We start from the raw sequence: 18,621 nt of genomic DNA on the forward strand, positions 1-18,621 counted from the left end.
ATCCGATATGACACTGAGCATGCGCAGTTCAAAAAACCGCATCCGACCACCGGATGCAGTTTTTGCCGCAGGACGCCGCATCTGGCGTCCATAGGCTTGCATTGAAAATTGCGCTGGATCCGGCGCAATGCAAGCAACGTTCCATGCGGCCGCCGCATCGGCTACATATGCCGCATCCGGCAAAAAACGGACGCAACGCAAGGCCATGCGGCACAATCCGGCGCTAATGTAAGTCTATGAGGAAAAAAACGCATCCGGTGACAAAAAAAAAGGATACTTTTTTCTGCAAAGCGCTGGATTGTGCCTGATGATGTGTGAAAGCAGCCTTACTAGTAAAAACGCTACTTGTCTGATCCCAGGTTCTACCTATTGGCAGCATTTGTCTGTTCTGTTCACATTAGCACGTTTTGGGGCTTTTTTTGTGGGTTTTCTGTTTTATAATCCTAAACAAGAAATAAATGATAATTAAGAAGAAATTGTCTTGTTTATGTGGATTAGATTGTGTCAGAGTTTGCAAAAGACGCAGATAAGACGCAAGGAGCAGTCTGGCGAGAGCGCGGTGAAAGACGCATTACCTGTCACGTGACTGCATAAGACCTCGGACGGGGAGGGGCGTGGCTTCCAGGTGAGCGTCTAGCCACACCCCCTCTCACCGTGTGCTGGGCGTGGCTTGTACAGGTGAGGGAAGAAGAGTGAGGACTGCAGCAATTACAGGAAGCGCTGAGCCCGGAGTGCACCTCACAGAGAGCCCCGGACAGGCAGGTGTGAGGGGACAGTGGCCGGAGGGGGACACTGCTGCTGACTACTCTGCGGGCGGCCATGGCACTGCGCTGTGGCACCGACACTGCAGGCTGTCACTGTGCCCCCTGTACCCGGCATGTGTGCGCCTGACACTGGGTGTGTGGGTGGCACTGGGGTGACTGTCCGCTGCCCACCAGCCATTGCAGGGCACAGCACACACTGGAAGGAGCCCATTATTACATGCACCTTAGGGAGGGCAGCATTAATGGTGGCCTAAACTTTTCAGACTTGCAAATATCAGGAGCGTCGGACATGAGTGCGTAGTGGGACCTCCTCTGCCCTCATCTCTTACTGGGGCCGCCCCAGCTCTTCTTCTTGTTGGATAAACTGGTAAAAGAAGGAAAAACACCCCAAGATGTCTGTAGAAAAGCGCCTGAAGAAGCTGGAGGACTTGGTCCTTAAAGGACCTCATGGATGTGACTGCGATTCCCTCAGCGTGGAGACCCTCCTAGATGTGATAGTCTGCCTGTGTCAGGAATGCAATGCGCCACCTCTGCGGCGGGACAAGAATGTGACAGAATTCCTGGCGTGGGGTAAGAGAACGCATGCACACCCGGCATTATTGAGCGTGAGCGAGCGCCAAGTGTGGGGTCCAATCCCATTAGATCATATATGTATACTATTACACATATATATCGTAAAGCGCTGTGGAATATGTTGGCGCTATAGAAATAATGAGATACTGTATACTGCTAAAAAAAAAATAAAGGGAACACTAAAATATCATTGTGTTGTTCAAGTGTTATATAGTGTGTGTGTATATAAAATAATATATATATATATAACACTTAAACAATACAATGGTATTTTAGTGTTCCCTTTTATTTTTTTGAGCAGTATATCTCATTATTTCTATAGTGCCAACAAATTCCACAGCGCTTTATATATATATATATATATATATATATATATATATATATATATATATATATATATATATATATATATATATATATATATATATATATATATATATATATTTGACTTTGAAGATGTATATTACTCTACCATAATATCAACAATTATCCTATCATGGGGTCTTTAGTATTGTTGGTCATCTTATAAAGGCCAAAGGGGTCATTTTGGCCCCTGCAGTGTCCTAGCTCACCTAAGACAATCATAGGCTGGTTTCACATCAGCATTTTTCTGCCGGATGGCAAAAAAACGCAAAACGCATGTTACCGGATGAGAGAGCGAGATCTCATGTTTCAGGCTATGTTTTGTACAGCAAACCGGATCCTTCAAGCCACATACAACCACAACTGTGAAAACCGGGTCCAGCGCCTATTGAAATACATTGCAGCTACTGCCGCAATCTACAGGATCAGGTGACATAGTTTTTGAACGGAGGTGAAAAACGCAACATGTTGCGTTTTTGATAAAAGGTAAGAAACTGCAACTCACCGGATCCTGACACTGCCGCACGCAAACGCATGTTGCTGCAAGTCCATTGACATTGCATTGAGCAGATAACGAATCCGGTAACATGCGTTTTTTTTTTTTTTTTTTTTGCAGACCAGCAGAAAAACGCTGATGTTAAGCCAGCCATAGTTACACCCTTGAACTTCCCTGTGCCTTACTTCTTAAAGGGGTCGTCTGGTGAAAACAAGTAAGGCCGCGCTCACATCAGCGGTATTTTGTCGCAAAACAGGATCCGTCACAAATGCGTTTCAGTTCCATTTCCAATGGAATCGTGGCAAAATGCGGTCACATGCGGTTGTGTATGACGCACGCAACCGCATCTTGCCGCGATTCCACTGGAAATTAATGGAACTGAAGTGCATTTGTGATGGAGCCGGTTTTGCAGCAAAATACCGCTGATGTGAGCGCGGCCTTACTTGTCTGCAGGATACTTGTGTCCAAACCTGTTTTTATTGATAAAATATTATTGGGACTACAAAGGAAAGCTAGGGGGGAAACAAAGTGGATCAGTGGAGATCCGGACACTCAGCCCTGCACTGTTCAACAGGATGGGGAACTGTACCCCAGATTGGAGCAGTAGGGCACACGCTCCACCGCCGCTCCATTCATTCTCTATGGGGCTGATGAGCTCTGGCTTTTTACGGCATCCCCATAGAGAAGTGGTGGGCGGGCGTTCGACTTGCCTCTCCATTTTACAAAGTTCCTCATCCGCCAATCGTTATGGAACACCCTCCGATCACTAAGTTATCGCCTATTAAGGAGATGGGGGATGACATTTCACTGGACAACTTTTAAGTTTCCCAAAAAAAAACAATTGTGTTGGTTAATGTTCAAAACAATCTTCTCATAGAAGACCCTTGGTGGAATTGAATTTGCCATTTCTGCCGTATCTCTGCTTTATATTGGGCAGCTCTTCTGTTAGGACCAATGCATCAACTACCTTAACAGTATTGGGTCAGATAGGTGTTAATATATTTCAAAAATAAATTAGAAAATGAATTGTAAACAGAAACACAAATGAAGTTCATGTTCATCCATCTTTTGTTTCCATCTAATCCAATGGATAGAAGAAAACAAACCTTTCATTGACTTCAAATGGATTCTGCTGTTTAGTTAAAAAAAGCATCAGCAGCTGATAAAGGACGTGGTATACAATGGCGCAATGTGCACTACGTCCATTGTTCATATAGTCTTTGTCTTATGCAGCAGCGGCCACAGACGCAAGGGGCCCATGTGTGCCAGGACTGTATATGGGGGCATTTTATAGGTCTAATACTTCATCACAATCCACCCCTTTGTGTCTGCTTGCTGTTTTGGAAGTAGAAGTGGCTCCCTTTCCTCTTGGGCCCCTAATCCTATATCTATCTATATCTATATCTATATCTATATCTATATCTATATCTATATCTATATCTATATCTATATCTATATCTATATCTATATCTATATCTATATCTCTATATATCTATCTATCTATCTATCTATCTATCTATCTATCTATCTATCTATCTATCTATCTATCTATCTATCTATCTATCTATCTATCTATCTATCTATCTATCTATATATCTATATATATATATATATATCTATATATATCTATATATATCTATATATATATATATATATATAACTATATATATATTAGTTTGGACACACCTTCTCATCTCTAGAACGACTGTTAAGAGGAGACTTTGTGCAGCAGGCCTTCATGGTAAAATAGCTGCTAGGAAACCACTGCTAAGGACAGTCAACAAGCAGAAGAGACTTGTTTGGGCTAAAGAACACAAGGAATGGACATTAGACCAGTGGAAATCTGTGCTGTGGTCTGATGAGTCCAAATTTGAGATCTTTGGATCCAACCACCGTATCTTAGTAGAAAAGGTGAACGGATGGACTCTACATGGCTGGTTCCCACCGTGAAGCATGGAGGAGGAGGTGTGATGGTGTGGGGGGGGCTTTGCTGCTGACACTGTTGGGGATTTATTCAAAATTGAAGGCATACTAAACCAGCTTGGCTACCACAGAATCCTGCAGTGGCATGCTATTCCATCCGGTTTGAATTTAGTTGGACCATCGTTTATTTTTCAACAGGACAATAACCCCAAACGCACCTCCAGGCTGTGTAAGGGCTATTTGACTAAGAAGGAGAGTGATGAGATGCTACGCCAGATGACCTGGCCTCCACAGTCACCAGACCTGAACCCAATCGAGATGGTTTGGGGTGAGCTGGACCACAGAGTGTAGGCAAAAGGGCCAACAAGTGCTAAGCATCTCTGGGAACTCCTTCAAGACTGTTGGAAAACCATTTCCGGTGACTACCTCTTGAAGCTCATCAAGAGAATGCCAAGACTGTGCAAAGCAGTAATCTAAGCAAAAGGTGGCTACTTTGAAGAACCTAGAATATAAGATATTTTTTCAGTTGTTTCACACTTTTTTTTTTTTTTTTTTTTTTTGTTAAGTATTTCATTCCACATGTGTTAATTCATAGTTTTGATGTCTTCAATGTGAATCTACAATTTTTAGAGTCATGAAAATAAAGAAAACTATTTGAATGAGGTGTGCCCAAACTTTTGGGATGTGTGTGTGTGTGTGTGTGTGTGTGTAACTGAAAACCATAGCTTTAGACATGCTCTCGCGCCTCTCCATGCTGCGCACATGGACATCACCTTCTTTATTTCTCCAGGCTATAAGAGAATGTCTAAAATATTGTTATTGCACATGGTACTAAAATAATGGTCGTAGTTGTATATCCACACGTAGAAGGAGCCTCTGTGCTCTTAAAGTTTGCAAATGATACCTTTATTGGCCAAGCGGAAAAAGTATATCTCTCCTAGAATACTTTTGGGAATAAAAGTATATACATGGATTTTTCTGGCTAACCCGGCACCACAATATAATTTTGTATTCTACATTCTATACACCTGCAGAATTCGTCCATATTTGCAACTAATAATAATAATAATAATAATAATAATTATTAATAATTTTTATTCATTTATACAGCGCTATTAATTCCACAGCGCTTTACTAGTAAATCGACGGCAGTTAAAAAGAAAAGTATTGTTTTCCTGTGATGGCTCAGCTTATTTAAGGGGTAAATCAAAGCAGCCGGCAGGGTGTGACATCTTGTCATGCTGTGACATCACCGTCACCCAACCTGTCCCCAGACCACAGTTTGGTATCGGTATCTATGACATTCTCAGGGTTCAGACTGGTCTGTCTGGCTTTCTATATATCTTGCCGTTGTCTGCTGCCCACGTTTGATCTTTTCTTTTGGAGGGCCATCTTCGGTGTCACTACAGGAGTCTAGGCTTACATCGTGTCTGCAGGGAAGTCTTCGTTACATAGTAGTCATGCGCAAACAGAGGGTTAAACTGAGCCCGGAGGAGGATTATGGATGATATGTTGCCACTGTGGCATAACAAACTCATTCATACAATTTATGTAAACATCAGGCTGACACTGGATGGACAATTGGGGATGATTCATTTAGGCTTTGGTCACATCATTGTATTTATGACGTGAGATCTGTCCATTCATTATCATTAGCGACATCTACCAAAAGAGTTTGTTTTGGGCAGTAAATATTGGTATGCGCATGACCAATGTATAGATAACCCACCTTTTTCAGAAATGAAAAATGCCTCATGGTACATATGTAGGGTACACCTCTTAAACTTGCACTATGAACATGATATACGGTAGATATATTCTTAGGGTGGGTGCATAGATGGGACTACAGTGACCATAGTAGGGCCACGACGAGGCCAAAAAAACTGTGCTTTTATGCGGCTATTGCTATTTTGGATCCATGTGCTAGTCATCGACCCGGCTCCCCTCCTGATGTGGAAGTGAGGTGGACAGCTGGAATAGCACTTTCAAAGATCACTTAGTTTTGTTATAGTTTACCTGTGCAGCTATTAAGCGGACTTTATCAGCGCAGGATTAATGTTCACACCAAGTACAGGCGCTCGTGCATCATGGTGGGGCTAATCATTTTAAATATACCATTTCATGTGCTTGTTTTCTTTGAATCTCCACCCTCCTCTTTGACAGCTTCATAGAGCCAGAGAAGGGAGGAGATGTGTATTTAAAGGGAACCTGTTACCACTTTTTTGGCCTATAAGCTGCGGCCACCACCGGGCTCTTATATATGGCATTCTAACATGCTGTATATAAGAGCTCAGACTGCTGTGTAGAACATAAAAAACACTTACCTAACGGTCGCGCGGTGGGCCTTTATGGACGTCTCCGTTGTCCTGTGCCTCCTCTTTCGGCCATCTTCGTCCTCTTTCTGAAGCCTGGGTGCATGGCGCGGCTACGTCATACACACTCGCCGGTCCTGCGCAGACGCACTACAATACTTTGATCTGCCCTGCTCAGGACCTGAATGCCGGCGAGTGTGGATGACGTCGGACCCGTCATGCACCGCGGCTAGAGAAAGATGGACAAAAGAGACTGGTACCAGCGCAAACATCGGAAACGCCCACCGCGCGACCGTTAGGTAAGTATTATAAAGTGTTTTTTATGTTCTACCCCCGGCCTGGGCTCTTATATACAGCATGTTAGAATGGTCTATATAAGAGACCGGTGGTGGTGGCCGCAGCTTATAGGCCAAAAAACTGGTGACAGGCTCCTTTTTAAATGATTAGCCCTGCCATGATGTATGAGCCCCTTCACTTGGTGTGAACATTCATCCTGTACTGATAGTCCCTTTTAACACTAGAAGTCCCAGAGGAGGGGTCACTTAACATTTCTACCATTGGAACCCTATGGAGCTTGAAATTCCTGGGACTTCTAGTGTTAAAACTCATTTTTGGAAACTGTCAGTTTCTGGTAAAACCACATGTCCTGGATGGTTTTCGATGGGTCTGTAGCTGCATCAAGAAGACAAACTTCTGGTGCTCTTTTAGTTGGGCATATAGTCAGTCTGTTTACAGTGTGACCGACCCATTGTAGCAAACGTATCTGGCGGGGGCCGCTGCCGCTCCTGGCGCCGCTCGGGTCCGGGTTCACTGCTGCGGCTCGAGTGGTGACCGGCCTGGGCTCCCACAGCCGTCCGTCCTCATAACCGTCGGAAGGGGGTATTTACAGGGGGGTTTGATGTGTCTGTGACGCCACCCGTGGGTTGCGGTGAGAGTGCCACGGGCTGATGGAGCGGGGCAGCCAAATGGGATCTCCTCCACGGGTAAGGAAGGTGTAGTCCCGGGGCCCGGTTTCAGTACACGGGAGTAATGGCTGCTGGACGGGGGCATGCTGGGTTGGACCGGGGGTCAATGGTGTACTCACAGTTCAGTAATCACACATGTCCAGTGGTAAACCAAGTTGCCAGTGACCAGCCGCCTTTTGGTGGGTGTATTCGGGTCCCACACCTGGGTGTAGTAAACAGGGGTCCCTTCCTACTGCACTCAGTGTTTCTGTCTTCTTTTGGACAACTCCGTATGGAACTGGGAAGTCCACTCCCGGTACTGTGTATGTTGGGAGCTGTGGCCCGCGAAATCTGACCCTTGGGATTTCTGTGGGTTCTGGCGGACACCCTATCCCCCGCGTTGTGCTTCCGTTTCGCTCTCTGGGCTTCTGGAGAACAAGGCCTGAAACCTCGTCCTCTGCTGGTTGATTAACAAGGGGCATGCAACCTTCCTCGTCCTAGGGTCCAGGCACCCCGTCTATGCACGGCCTCCGGACCGGATTCCCGCTGTCGGCACCGGCGGGCTACAACCCTGCCCTGGTCCACTTTAGGTCTCCCGCAACCAGATCTCTGTTGCCTGTGGCCCTGTTTACTGTCTGCCACCTAGCCAGCTAGTCCAAGGGCCCCTACCCCGGACTCCACTTCACTTCCTCACTCCACTGTCAACTGTCAGACTTGAACTTGACTCCAACTTCCACTAACTTCCTCTGTCAGTACTTGACTGTTGTGTTCCCGCCCCTGACACCTAAGGACCCTTAGGTGGGCGTTCTCATCCGCCTGATCCCGCCCACTGGTGTGTTTTAATTATCATGAGGGGGTGGCTAGGCTTTAATGGCTGTGTGTTGTACCTGGGTGTGGGTTTTTGGTGGTAAACAAGGAGGGTGAACTACTTTTTGTGACTACTTGGTTTTGCCAGGGCGTCACATATCCATACACAAGGCCTCTCTTCCATGCAGACCAAATGGCAGCATGAACTATTTTGGGCCATATTAAAGGCCAGAGTACTGCAGGTAATGTAAAAGGATACTATGGCACTTGTTTGCCTTGCAGACAAGGGCACAGAGCGGCGCATGTGGCCGAAGCCTGACCTGTTTTTTCAATACCACAATATGAATCTAGTTTAACAATGTAAGGCTAAATTCACATGTCCAGTAATCATCCGTTACGAATTCAGCAGCAATTTGGATACAGGTTAATATAGAAAATATATTTATTTCAGACACGTGTTTTCTCTAGTACATGTCACACCGATCATATAAGTGTATGTGTGAAGCCCCACAGGTGTTGTGTCGGTGCATTACCTTCAGGGACTCCACTCGGCTGGATCTTGTCACAGGTAGGGAATCTTCTATTTGTCGTGACGCCACTCTCAGTATTGCGGTCAGTGGGGACCGCCACTGCAGATTGAGGGACGCCTGGGGCTGATGGTGAGTGCAGTTAGTTGGAATAGCCTCCTGAGAGTGAGGCAAGCCCCAGGGCCCTGTGTAGGTGTGTAGAACCACAAGGCGCAGAATAACTCCACACAAGCAGGATGTCTTTCAGGGTTTTTACTCACAGTTGATGGCAGGGTGAGTGACCCGGGCGTAGCTGGGATGAACCAAGTGGGAACCAGGTGTCCTTCAGGCTGACTTGTGAGGGTGACTACCAACTCGCCTTCCTTAGCCCTTGGTGGTTTGGGGTAACCCCGACTTTGAGTCCCTATGGGGGTCACCCAGGGAAGATGCTGCAGCCTCTCTCCCCTTCGTTTGCCGTTTGCTTGTCGCCTGGACCAGGCCACTCCAGCTGCTTGCCTCCTGTGACCTATGGGCCCTAACTGTGGCTACGTGGCTGCGGCTTTTGTGGTGTTGTGGCGTGGGCTTTGAGAGCCCCACACCGGCAGGTTTAGCAAAAGAAAGCTGGATCTATCTCCGCTTCGGGAACTGCCACCCGTTTGGGCCTGGTACTCTCTAGCAGTCTCCTTACTTCCCACTCCGTTGCTCTCTCTCTAGCTGAAGATGGATTTCGGGTAGCACTCCTAGTTGACCGTTCTCCCCCGTCAGTAGCCACTGCGCGGGCGCTGTCAGACTGCACAGCCCCAGGGATCTGCTCCTCACTCGAGCTCCCTGAACTCTACACTGCTCTGGCTCACTGCCCCTCCTCTCCTGTTCTTGCCTACGCCACCTAGCAACCAGACTCTCTTACCACACCCCTTGAGAGGAGATGGAGGCTTTTGGCCCCCTCCACTATTCCAGTGAAGGTGAAGGCTTTTCCCCCTCCTGGGATCCCCAGGGGTCCTCTCAAAGGTACATGTGTGAGACCTGATCACTATGCGCCTGTGTACCACACCCCAGTCAGCCTTCTGGATTACCTGTGTTGTACTGTCCCCAGCATGGGTGCAATACTCAGTGGTGCCTGACCAGGTCAGGGGCGCCACATATGGACCGTGTGACATCAGTGCTGCCGGAGAAAAAAAACGTACATGTCGGGTCACATGGTCCGTGTGAAAACATACATGTGTGTGTAACTCCAGAGAATAACATGGGTACATGTGACATCCATGTTAAAAAAACGTATGTCACACGTACCTGAAACACGGACGTCTGAAACCAGCCTTAGGCCCCTTTCACACGTCAGTGATTCTGGGACGTTGTGCTTTTTTTAAAACGTACCAGAATCACTGACATACGCAGACCCATTATAATGAATGGGTATGCTCCCACGTCAGTGATTTTTCACTGCACGTGTCTCCGTGCGGTGTACCCGCGTGTCCGTGACTGCTGCACGGAGACATGTCTATTTTTTTTTTTTCTGGCATCACTGATGTTCCACGGACCACGCAGTGGTGTGGTCCGTGAAACACGTGCCAGAAAAAAACGTGCTTCTAATATAAAAAATCAATTTTACTCACCCGGCGTCCAGCGATGTCCTCTGCAGCCCGTTCTCCCTGCTGCTTCTGAGCCGGCTGATTACTGTCGCGCATATTCATTATGCGCGACACAGCCGACCCGGAAGCAGCTGCTGCGGGGGTCAGCGCCGGCCGGATGCTGCACCGCGGGAGCGATCAGCACCATGGACAGCAGGAGCGCGCACAGGTGAGTTGTTTTCTAAGTGCAATCACGGGCCACGGAGAACGGAGCCCGGATTGCACTTAGACAACCCACGTGTGCCGTGAATGAATCACGGCACACGCAGGGACATGGGCGTGTTTTACACGCCAGTGAAAAACGCCACTGTTTTTCACTGACGTGTGAAACGGGCCTTAGGGAGAGTTTAATGTCGTTCCTCCATTTATCAAGCAGGTCTTTGCTTTTCCTATTCAATCCTAAAAGAAAATTATTTTTCATGTTGCAAATTTACTTATTTATTTTGTAGTCCCCACTAACAATTGGTATTCAAAATGGCTTGCATTTTTAAAGGGAATCTGTCACCAGGTTTTTGACACCTAATCTGAGAGCAGCATAATATAGAGACCCTGATTCCAGTGATGTCACTTGTACTGCCCCGGGGCTCTGCCACAGCCGAGCTGCTCGGATCCGGGCTCGTCGGTGGGTGGCTCGAGCGCCTCCGGACCCGGGGGTCAAGTCACTCTGAAGGGAGGCTGGCGCTACGTGAGGGGGTTTCGGTGGGGAGGTTCACGGCCGGAGCCACGGTTTTGGGTTTAAGTTCGTGACGCAACCCACGGGTTGTGGTGAGTGTGGACACCACTGCTGCCGTTGACTAGGCTCCCGGGGACGGTGTTGCGCAGCCAGGTGTTGACCCCTCCGTGGGTAGGGGGTTGATGGTCCCGGGGCCCAGTTGATGGGGTTAGGATGTGGGGGTGCGGGCGTGATGCGGGGCGGTGCACGGCCCAAGGGCACTGTTGAACTCCCTATGACAGATACACCGGAGTCTCTGGTAAACCAAAAAGATGGTCGGTGCCCGCAGCCGGCTGCGTCTGGTCCCCCACCCGGTTTGGTGGTCCCCGCCTTTCTCCTGCACCTCGTTTTGTAGATTTTGACTGCCTGCGCTTCAGCGACGGGAGTCCGCTCCCCGGCTTTGTGTGTGTCGAGAGAGCCTGTTTGCCCGCAGATTCTGGCCCGTGGGAGCTCTGCCTGACCAGTGGCTTTCTATCCCCCTCGTTGGGCTGTTGTCTTCAGTCGGGACTTGGGTGGGAAAGAACCTAAGGTCCTGTTACGGGGGGCTGTCTGATAATAACTTAAAGGAGTATCAGACAGTCAGGGTCCACCGTGCAAAGACTCTGCTGCAGACTATGGCAGAGTGCAATACCTCTGTTAACTCACAGAAGGATATAATAAGTAAGTAAAGCAATTCCTCCCTTACTTGGAGGGTGTGTGGAATGATCTCTGTTAATAATCACAGAGACAAAGGCAATGTGTGCGAAATGGCACCTACCTAGGTCCGCTCTTCTAGTGGTGCAAAAGAGACGAACAGCAGCGTAAGCCGCACAAAGCTCCTACCTGCGTTCGCTCCACTAGTGTGCGAGGACACGAACCACTAGATATGGCACCTGCCTAGGTCCGCTCTTCTAGTGGTGCAAAAGAGACGAACAGCAGCGTAAGCCGCACAAAGCTCCTACCTCTGTTCGCTCCCCTAGTGTGCGAGGATACGAACAACTGCCAGATGCAGTATAAGGAACGTTACCCTAGCGGCAACGTCCACCTACGAGTCGAACCACAAGGCCCAGCCAGACCATGTGCCTCAGGCACCTGCCTATGTCCGCTCCCCTAAGAGGTAAGGATACGGACAGCAGCCGAAGCTGTAAGGTATAAGAACGCTACCCTGCCGGTAGCGCTCACCTAGCATAGACAGAGGAATGCCTAGAGGAACGCGCACAGAGCGTCTACTCTTATGCATGAACCAAGAGGACTGAGCGCCATGCGGCGTGTGTCAGGGTCTTATATAGACTCTGTGCCTCATCCAAGATGGAGGACACCAGAGCCAATCCGCTGCCAGAACGACAGGAGTGACGTCATGCTGGCCTATCACCGAGCAAGGCATCACAAGCACATGACCAGCGACCAATCGGCATAGAAGGTGTCAGACATGTGACCTCGTGTCAGCGATGATGTCACCTGCACATGTGCAATGGCTCCAAGATAGGACTTAGTCTCCGGCGCTCGCACATGTGCAGTAGCAAGAAATCTGGACTTAGTCTCCAGCGCTCGCACATGTGCAGTAGCAAAAAATCTGGACATAGTCTCCAGTGCTCGCAGCAACCGTAACAGGTCCAGACTCCAATCAGTGAATTTGACTCGGTCCAGTGGTTTCTGGGCCTCGTTCTGGGTCTGAGTACCCCTACTAGTGCTCCGGTTTCCAGTTGGTTCCCCGGTTCGGTACCGGCTGGCCACTACCCTGTCCCGGTCCCTTACGGTTCCACCAGCCGTCTTCCGGGCTCCTGCAGGCGGCGACTACCTTCTGCCTCCTGGCCAAAGGGTGTCCAGGCTACGACCCAGATCCCTGACAGACGCTTACTCCTCTCTCTTTCACCTCCAAAACTAATCTGCTTGCTTTTTCCCGCCTCAGGCTATCTGAACTCCTCGGTGGGCGTGGCCAACCGCCTGGCTCCGCCCCCGGGTGTGAACTTCAAAGCCTGAGAGGGGTGACTCGGGGTTTTTAGGTTGGCTGCTGTTACCTTTTTTTTAGGGGACTGGTGTTTGTGCAAGGGCCTGTCTGTCACTACCTGGCTAGTCCAGGGCGTCACACACTTTAGTTTTGATAAAGTCTACTGCTGATAAAACAGTGATTTTTATCAGCAGTAGACTATCATTACAGGACTACTTGGAATGCTGCAGGTAGTCAAATATATTCATGAGCTCTTTTTAACTGCTAGATCTGCAGCAGAGAAAACATTGATTTTATCCGAGGCGGACGTATCATTGGTGCAGCCTGTGAAACCACACAGAGGCCCAAGAGGCAAAGGGCCCTTTGGCACCTCAAAAGCACGTAAAATTGTTTATTATGGTGACTTATTCACCAGCAAAAGACCCATATACTATTCTTGCACAGGGGCTGTTTTCACTTTGTGTCTGCCAATGTTTTATCAAAATGACAGCAAATAGCCCAGTAAGTGACACATCGCTAGAATAAGGGTCTCTGTTACCTTAGTTATGCTGCTCTCAGATAGGTGAGCAAAAACCTGATGATGAATATAGTTCTTCAATTAAGTGATTCTTACCCCTGGAAAACAAACAATTCAATCCATAGGGAACCCCTATTTTACATGGCTCCCGCAAGGATGCATAAGATAGGAGCAATGGAAGTGTTTCCTAATTTTACATTTTTATTTTGGTTGCCATTTATTACCTACTTCATGCTACGACGTTGAAAATGTGCAGTTTCTGCATTGTAAATTACAGCAATTTACAGTTCAAGCAACTGAGTTTCTCTGGATTCCTTTTCACACGTTGTAGGAATATGAATAAGCACGAAAATAAAAGCAAGGTATGGATTTCAAATCTGCAGCGTGCTCGTACTTAGGCGAATTTTCATTGCAAATTTTGCCCTACTCAGTGCTTGGTATTAGAGTATTATGAAATTTGCAAGGTAACACATGCAGATGTTGTGACCAAACCTGCAGTGTTAGGTTTCTGCATCATATGAACCTGGCCTTAAAGGGACTGGTTTTGCTGCTGCTGCCCTTTGGAAACTCCTGCTCCAAGTAAGCTTGTGGGTACCAGGAATTAGTGATATGTCGGTCGCGAACGATCCGACACAAAGATCCGGCTCCCTGCTGTGAACGACAGGAGCCGGATCACCAGTGTGAGCCACTGAAATCACTAAACTGCTCTTTTCACTGTCAAAACCCCGCCCACCTGCGGCTAAACTCCGCCTACTCAGCAATCTAATTGTCCGTTTGTAAGTGGGTGGGGTTTAGCCGCGGGTGGGCGGGGCTTTGGCGGCGTTACTATAATCTTAAATATGTGTTCATCTGGGGTGAACACATATTTAATAAGGAGCCAAGAACGAGCTGAAAGATCTGGCTCTTTTTGGTGAACTGAGCCATGGGAACCGGATCACCAAAAAGAGCTGGACTGCCCATCACTACCAGGAATCCCTGGTTTTGGATTGCTGTTTTGAACAGGTTGTCCAAAGCTAAGCTATTGATTATTTTCAGAAAATCTTAGTGTGGCGCCACACAGTACTGCACCTCACCCGATGTGCAGTACTCATCTCGGATACGGAGGTGGTCATCACCGGAATACAACAAACACACTCAACCAACACCTAACACGGGAGCTCTTCGACTGGGCTAGGGTAGGTGCTGGGGTAGCAATCACGAGGTATGGGACCTCTTGCCCACTAGTTCAGGAGGCGGGGCACATTCAGGGGAAGTGAGGAGCCTCATCACACAGTCGGTTCCGGGTGCAGCAAGCACCAGGTCGCATTCAGGAGGAGATAAGCAAAGACATGGACAGTTTGGGGCCTGTGCTCTGGAGCTGGAAGCTTGACCCGGGTTCTTAGGAAATAAGGGGATCCCAGGGTTCGCAGGGAGTGCAGAAGGCACCCATGACCCATTCCACGGCCCAGGAGGTGGGGGTGGAGGGAAACCGTCGAAAGATGACTCACAAAAGGAAACACTCGCCACAACCTCCGAAGGACTGCAGCCGATCCCAGATACATCACAGCGTAGCCTGTTACTCCAACGGTGGTGTGCTTCCAGTGAGTAAAGAACTTGAACTGCACCCTCTGTGTCGGCCCATTACTGCTCTCCTGCGCCATAGGCGACTACTACCACCAACATCCTCCCTGGGGCCTAGCACTGCCTGTGGAGAGCTGCGACACCCGAGCTTTGTCCCCATCGACCCCAGCAGATAGACTTCCCACAGCGTCGGCTAATACTGGCTGCACACCACAGGTGGCGTCGCAAACTACTACTCCCATCATCCCCAACTTTGACATCGCCGGGGTCACGGAACCGGGCAAGGCCACCGCGGCGACCCAGGAAAAGAACCGCAGCTTGGTAATGGGTAACCTCCGACCCTGTGGGCGCGTCATTAGTCCTGGACAACTCTTTAATGACTTTGGTGTAAGGGAAAGAAATGCCTAGTTAAGTTTAGCACCGTCCATTTTTATATTCCAATATAAGGGTGGGTGCACTTGATCAGGACCTGCTGCGTCCTGGACGAAGCATGTGTTCTATGCAGGCAATCGCAGCTGCCTGTGTCCATGATCGGGGTTCAGGGCGCTGCGGACTTTCTCTGTTCTCTCTGCAGAGAACACTCGCGTCTCCACAGCATAAATTTTCATGCTGTGGCTTGGAAAGCCGCACTGCAGGTCAGTTTACGCTGCGGAGAAAAGAAGCCCAGTAAGCCTGAGATTTCTAAGTCCCATCCACTGTGCTTATACTGTACAATGCAGCATTTTGGACAAAGCGGAAACGCGCAATGTCCAAGCGTTATTACTGATAGTGGGCACACACCCTAAGATATAAAAGCTTTGGCAGCTTTAATCTAAAGTCCAAATCAATGGAGAGGGTCACAGTAAACCTAAAAAAAAAAATAAATAATAATTTAATTCTGTATGAAAATGTTATTCTTCGTGCACCCCCATCCCTAAGTGTTTGGTACACTGCACCTATCATTCTGTCAGAGATACTTTTGAATTAAAATTGGTTTGTACATGGAATCGTAAATGTTTCTTCTTTACTTCTCAAGTTTGTTGCTCGAAGAAGAAAAAAATAATAAAGTTTCTCCCTCCTGTCCTTCAAGTGATGTGACCGAGCTTGTTTTTCAGGTAGAACATGTCCATGCAAAACCCTGGAGAATGTGCACTTCTCTTACCAACTTCTTGAGGCCCTAATGAAAAAAATGTTTTGGATTTATGACTGCGTGACTTTGTAGATCAGATGAATGTAAATGGGCTCTTACCATCTGATCTCCATAATAGCAAGATCCCTCTCCAGATATATTTCAGAGTTAAAGGGCAGTGCAAGTCAAAATGAGGCACGATAATATGGACTGACGTTATATCTGTTTAATCAAAATTACATATACGTAACACTTTAAGGCCGGGGTCATATACGTGTACAGCAGCGGATGCAATATGCTAACACTCAGCAGTAACTCTGCTGCAAGCATGACAAAGTGTCACTAACCGTGCTCCAATTCTTTTCCATGCGAGAATCTGGTCACAGCTGCGGAGGAGAGGGTGAGATTAATTTCTCCATTGTCTCTTTCTGCGTATACAGGACGATGCTGAAGTTGGTTTCTTATTCGTCAGTTTCTAATTCGGCAATTTAGTTTTTTCAGTTTTTTTTATGCATTTAACAACAAAAATAACACATCACAATAATAAAATACCATGCACTGATGTGCCGTAATATAAATACACTCAAAATCCGCTGCGAAAAATTATAAATCAGGCAAAAAAATGGGCATCAAAGTGGGCACCAAAGTATGTTACTGAAAGGATTAAATGGCTTTGGGCCACTGATCTAACACCACAATTGCATATCTAGTGATGCCACTAATCAAACTGAAGTGACTCCAGCCTGGCCCAAAGGGGTTCTGGGCATCAGAACTGGCATCAAAGTGGGCAAATGGCCAGTTTTCACAGATTTGAATAAGTAACTGGTGTTTTTGAAGGGTTAAATGGCTTTGGGCCACTGATCTCGCACAATAATTTACATACCTAGTGATGCCACACATCAAATTCAGATCACTCCAGCCTGCCCCAAACAGGTTCTGGGCATCAGAACTGGCATCAAAGTGGCCAAAATCCCAGTTTTCACAGATTTGAATAACTGGTGTTTTTGAGGGGTTTTGCCCACTTTGATGCCAGTTCTGATGCCCAGAACCTATTTGGGCCAGGCTGCAGTGATCTGAATTTGATGTGGGGCATCACTAGGTATGTAAATGGGGTGTGAGATCAGTGGCCCAAAGCCATTTAACCCCTCAAAAACATCAGTTACTTATTCAAATGTGTGAAAAGTGTTTGTGTGCCCACTTTGATGCCAGTTTTGATGCCCAGAACCCCTTTGGGCCAGGCTGGAGTCACTTGAGTTTGATTAGGGGATTCACTAGATATGCAATTGTGGTGTTAGATCAGTGGCCCAAAGCCATTTAACCCTTTCACTAACATACTTTGATGCCCATTTTTTTTTTTTTTTTGCCAATTTTATAACTTTCGCAGCTGAGTTTGAGTGTATTTATATTACGGCACATCAGTGCATTGTATTTTATTATTGTTATGTTTGTTGATAAATGCATAAAAACTGAAAAAACTAAATTGCCGAATAAGAAACCAACTTCAGCATCGTGTATACAGGAGTGATGTTTTCCGAGTGCAGTGCAGTCCGATGTTTCTCACACCCCCATAGACTTGTATGGGTACCTGAGATCCAAGATATGCTGCAATTTATTTATTTTTTACTCCTGTTGAATCGGCATGAAAAATAAATTGCCGATCTGCTCTGCATCATTGATTACAATTGGTTAGTGCAATGTGATGTTTTCTGTCATTGTGTCATTGCACTCCTCCATATTATGTTGATGTGCGAGTTCCCTTAAAGGGAACCTGTCACCAGATTTGGTCCCTATAAGCTGCGGCCACTACCAGTGGGCTCTTATATACAGCAGGTTAGCATGCTGTATATAAGAGCCCACTGGTAGTGGCCGCAACTTATAGGCCCCAAATCTGGTGACAGGTTCCCTTTTTAATATGATTATGGGACATTCTTATTGCTTTTGTTTTTGTCCAAATCTATATGGTAGCATTTGTATCCTTTAAAATACAAGAATAATTACACTTTGAGACGCCTGTCTGCCTTAAAGGGAACCTGTCAGGTCTTCAGGACCCCAAAGCGCCACTGTTAGTCTTCAAAGCTCTATTTCTGAGTTTTAATCACGTTCTTGCCTTTTCAAAACTCCCGTTGTGTGGCAGAATAAAAATAAAAAAGTAAACAGTATTACTCATTATTTGTAAATTTGCCAGGACTAGTCCAGCTGATTTATCAATTTTCCCGGGCTGGTTCGGCTCTAACCTGACTTGTGGGGAGGGTGGCACTCCTGATTGACCATTCTAACCAGCAGAGGGTGTTCCAGTCATGCTTGGTATGGGGGAAGTACCACGTGTACGGCAACGGGAAAGGGAAACCCTGTGCCTAGGGAAGGAATTGATTATGGGAATGGGATCGCCCCAAGAAATAGACCCTTATGGGGATGAACATTCTTTTGTTAAAGGGAACCAACCACCAGGATTTTGCTATATCAGGTAACAGCAGTGCCATA

General features: G+C 47.2%; 1 protein-coding gene across 2 annotated transcripts in view; it reads left to right on the forward strand.

The window, feature by feature from the left end:
• Positions 1 to 688: 688 nt before the first annotated feature.
• The window catches only part of CDC42BPG (CDC42 binding protein kinase gamma), a 201,474-nt gene continuing 183,541 nt past the window's right edge, over positions 689 to 18,621 (forward strand). For both annotated transcript variants that reach the window (XM_075326797.1, XM_075326798.1), the window contains exon 1: positions 689 to 1,334. In XM_075326797.1, coding sequence (XP_075182912.1) covers positions 1,157 to 1,334 — 178 coding nt within the window. In that variant the 5' untranslated portion in view covers positions 689 to 1,156. The remainder of the gene's footprint in view (positions 1,335 to 18,621) is intronic.

This window comes from Anomaloglossus baeobatrachus, chromosome 10, assembly GCF_048569485.1.
Source record: "Anomaloglossus baeobatrachus isolate aAnoBae1 chromosome 10, aAnoBae1.hap1, whole genome shotgun sequence".
NCBI lineage: Eukaryota > Metazoa > Chordata > Amphibia > Anura > Aromobatidae > Anomaloglossus > Anomaloglossus baeobatrachus.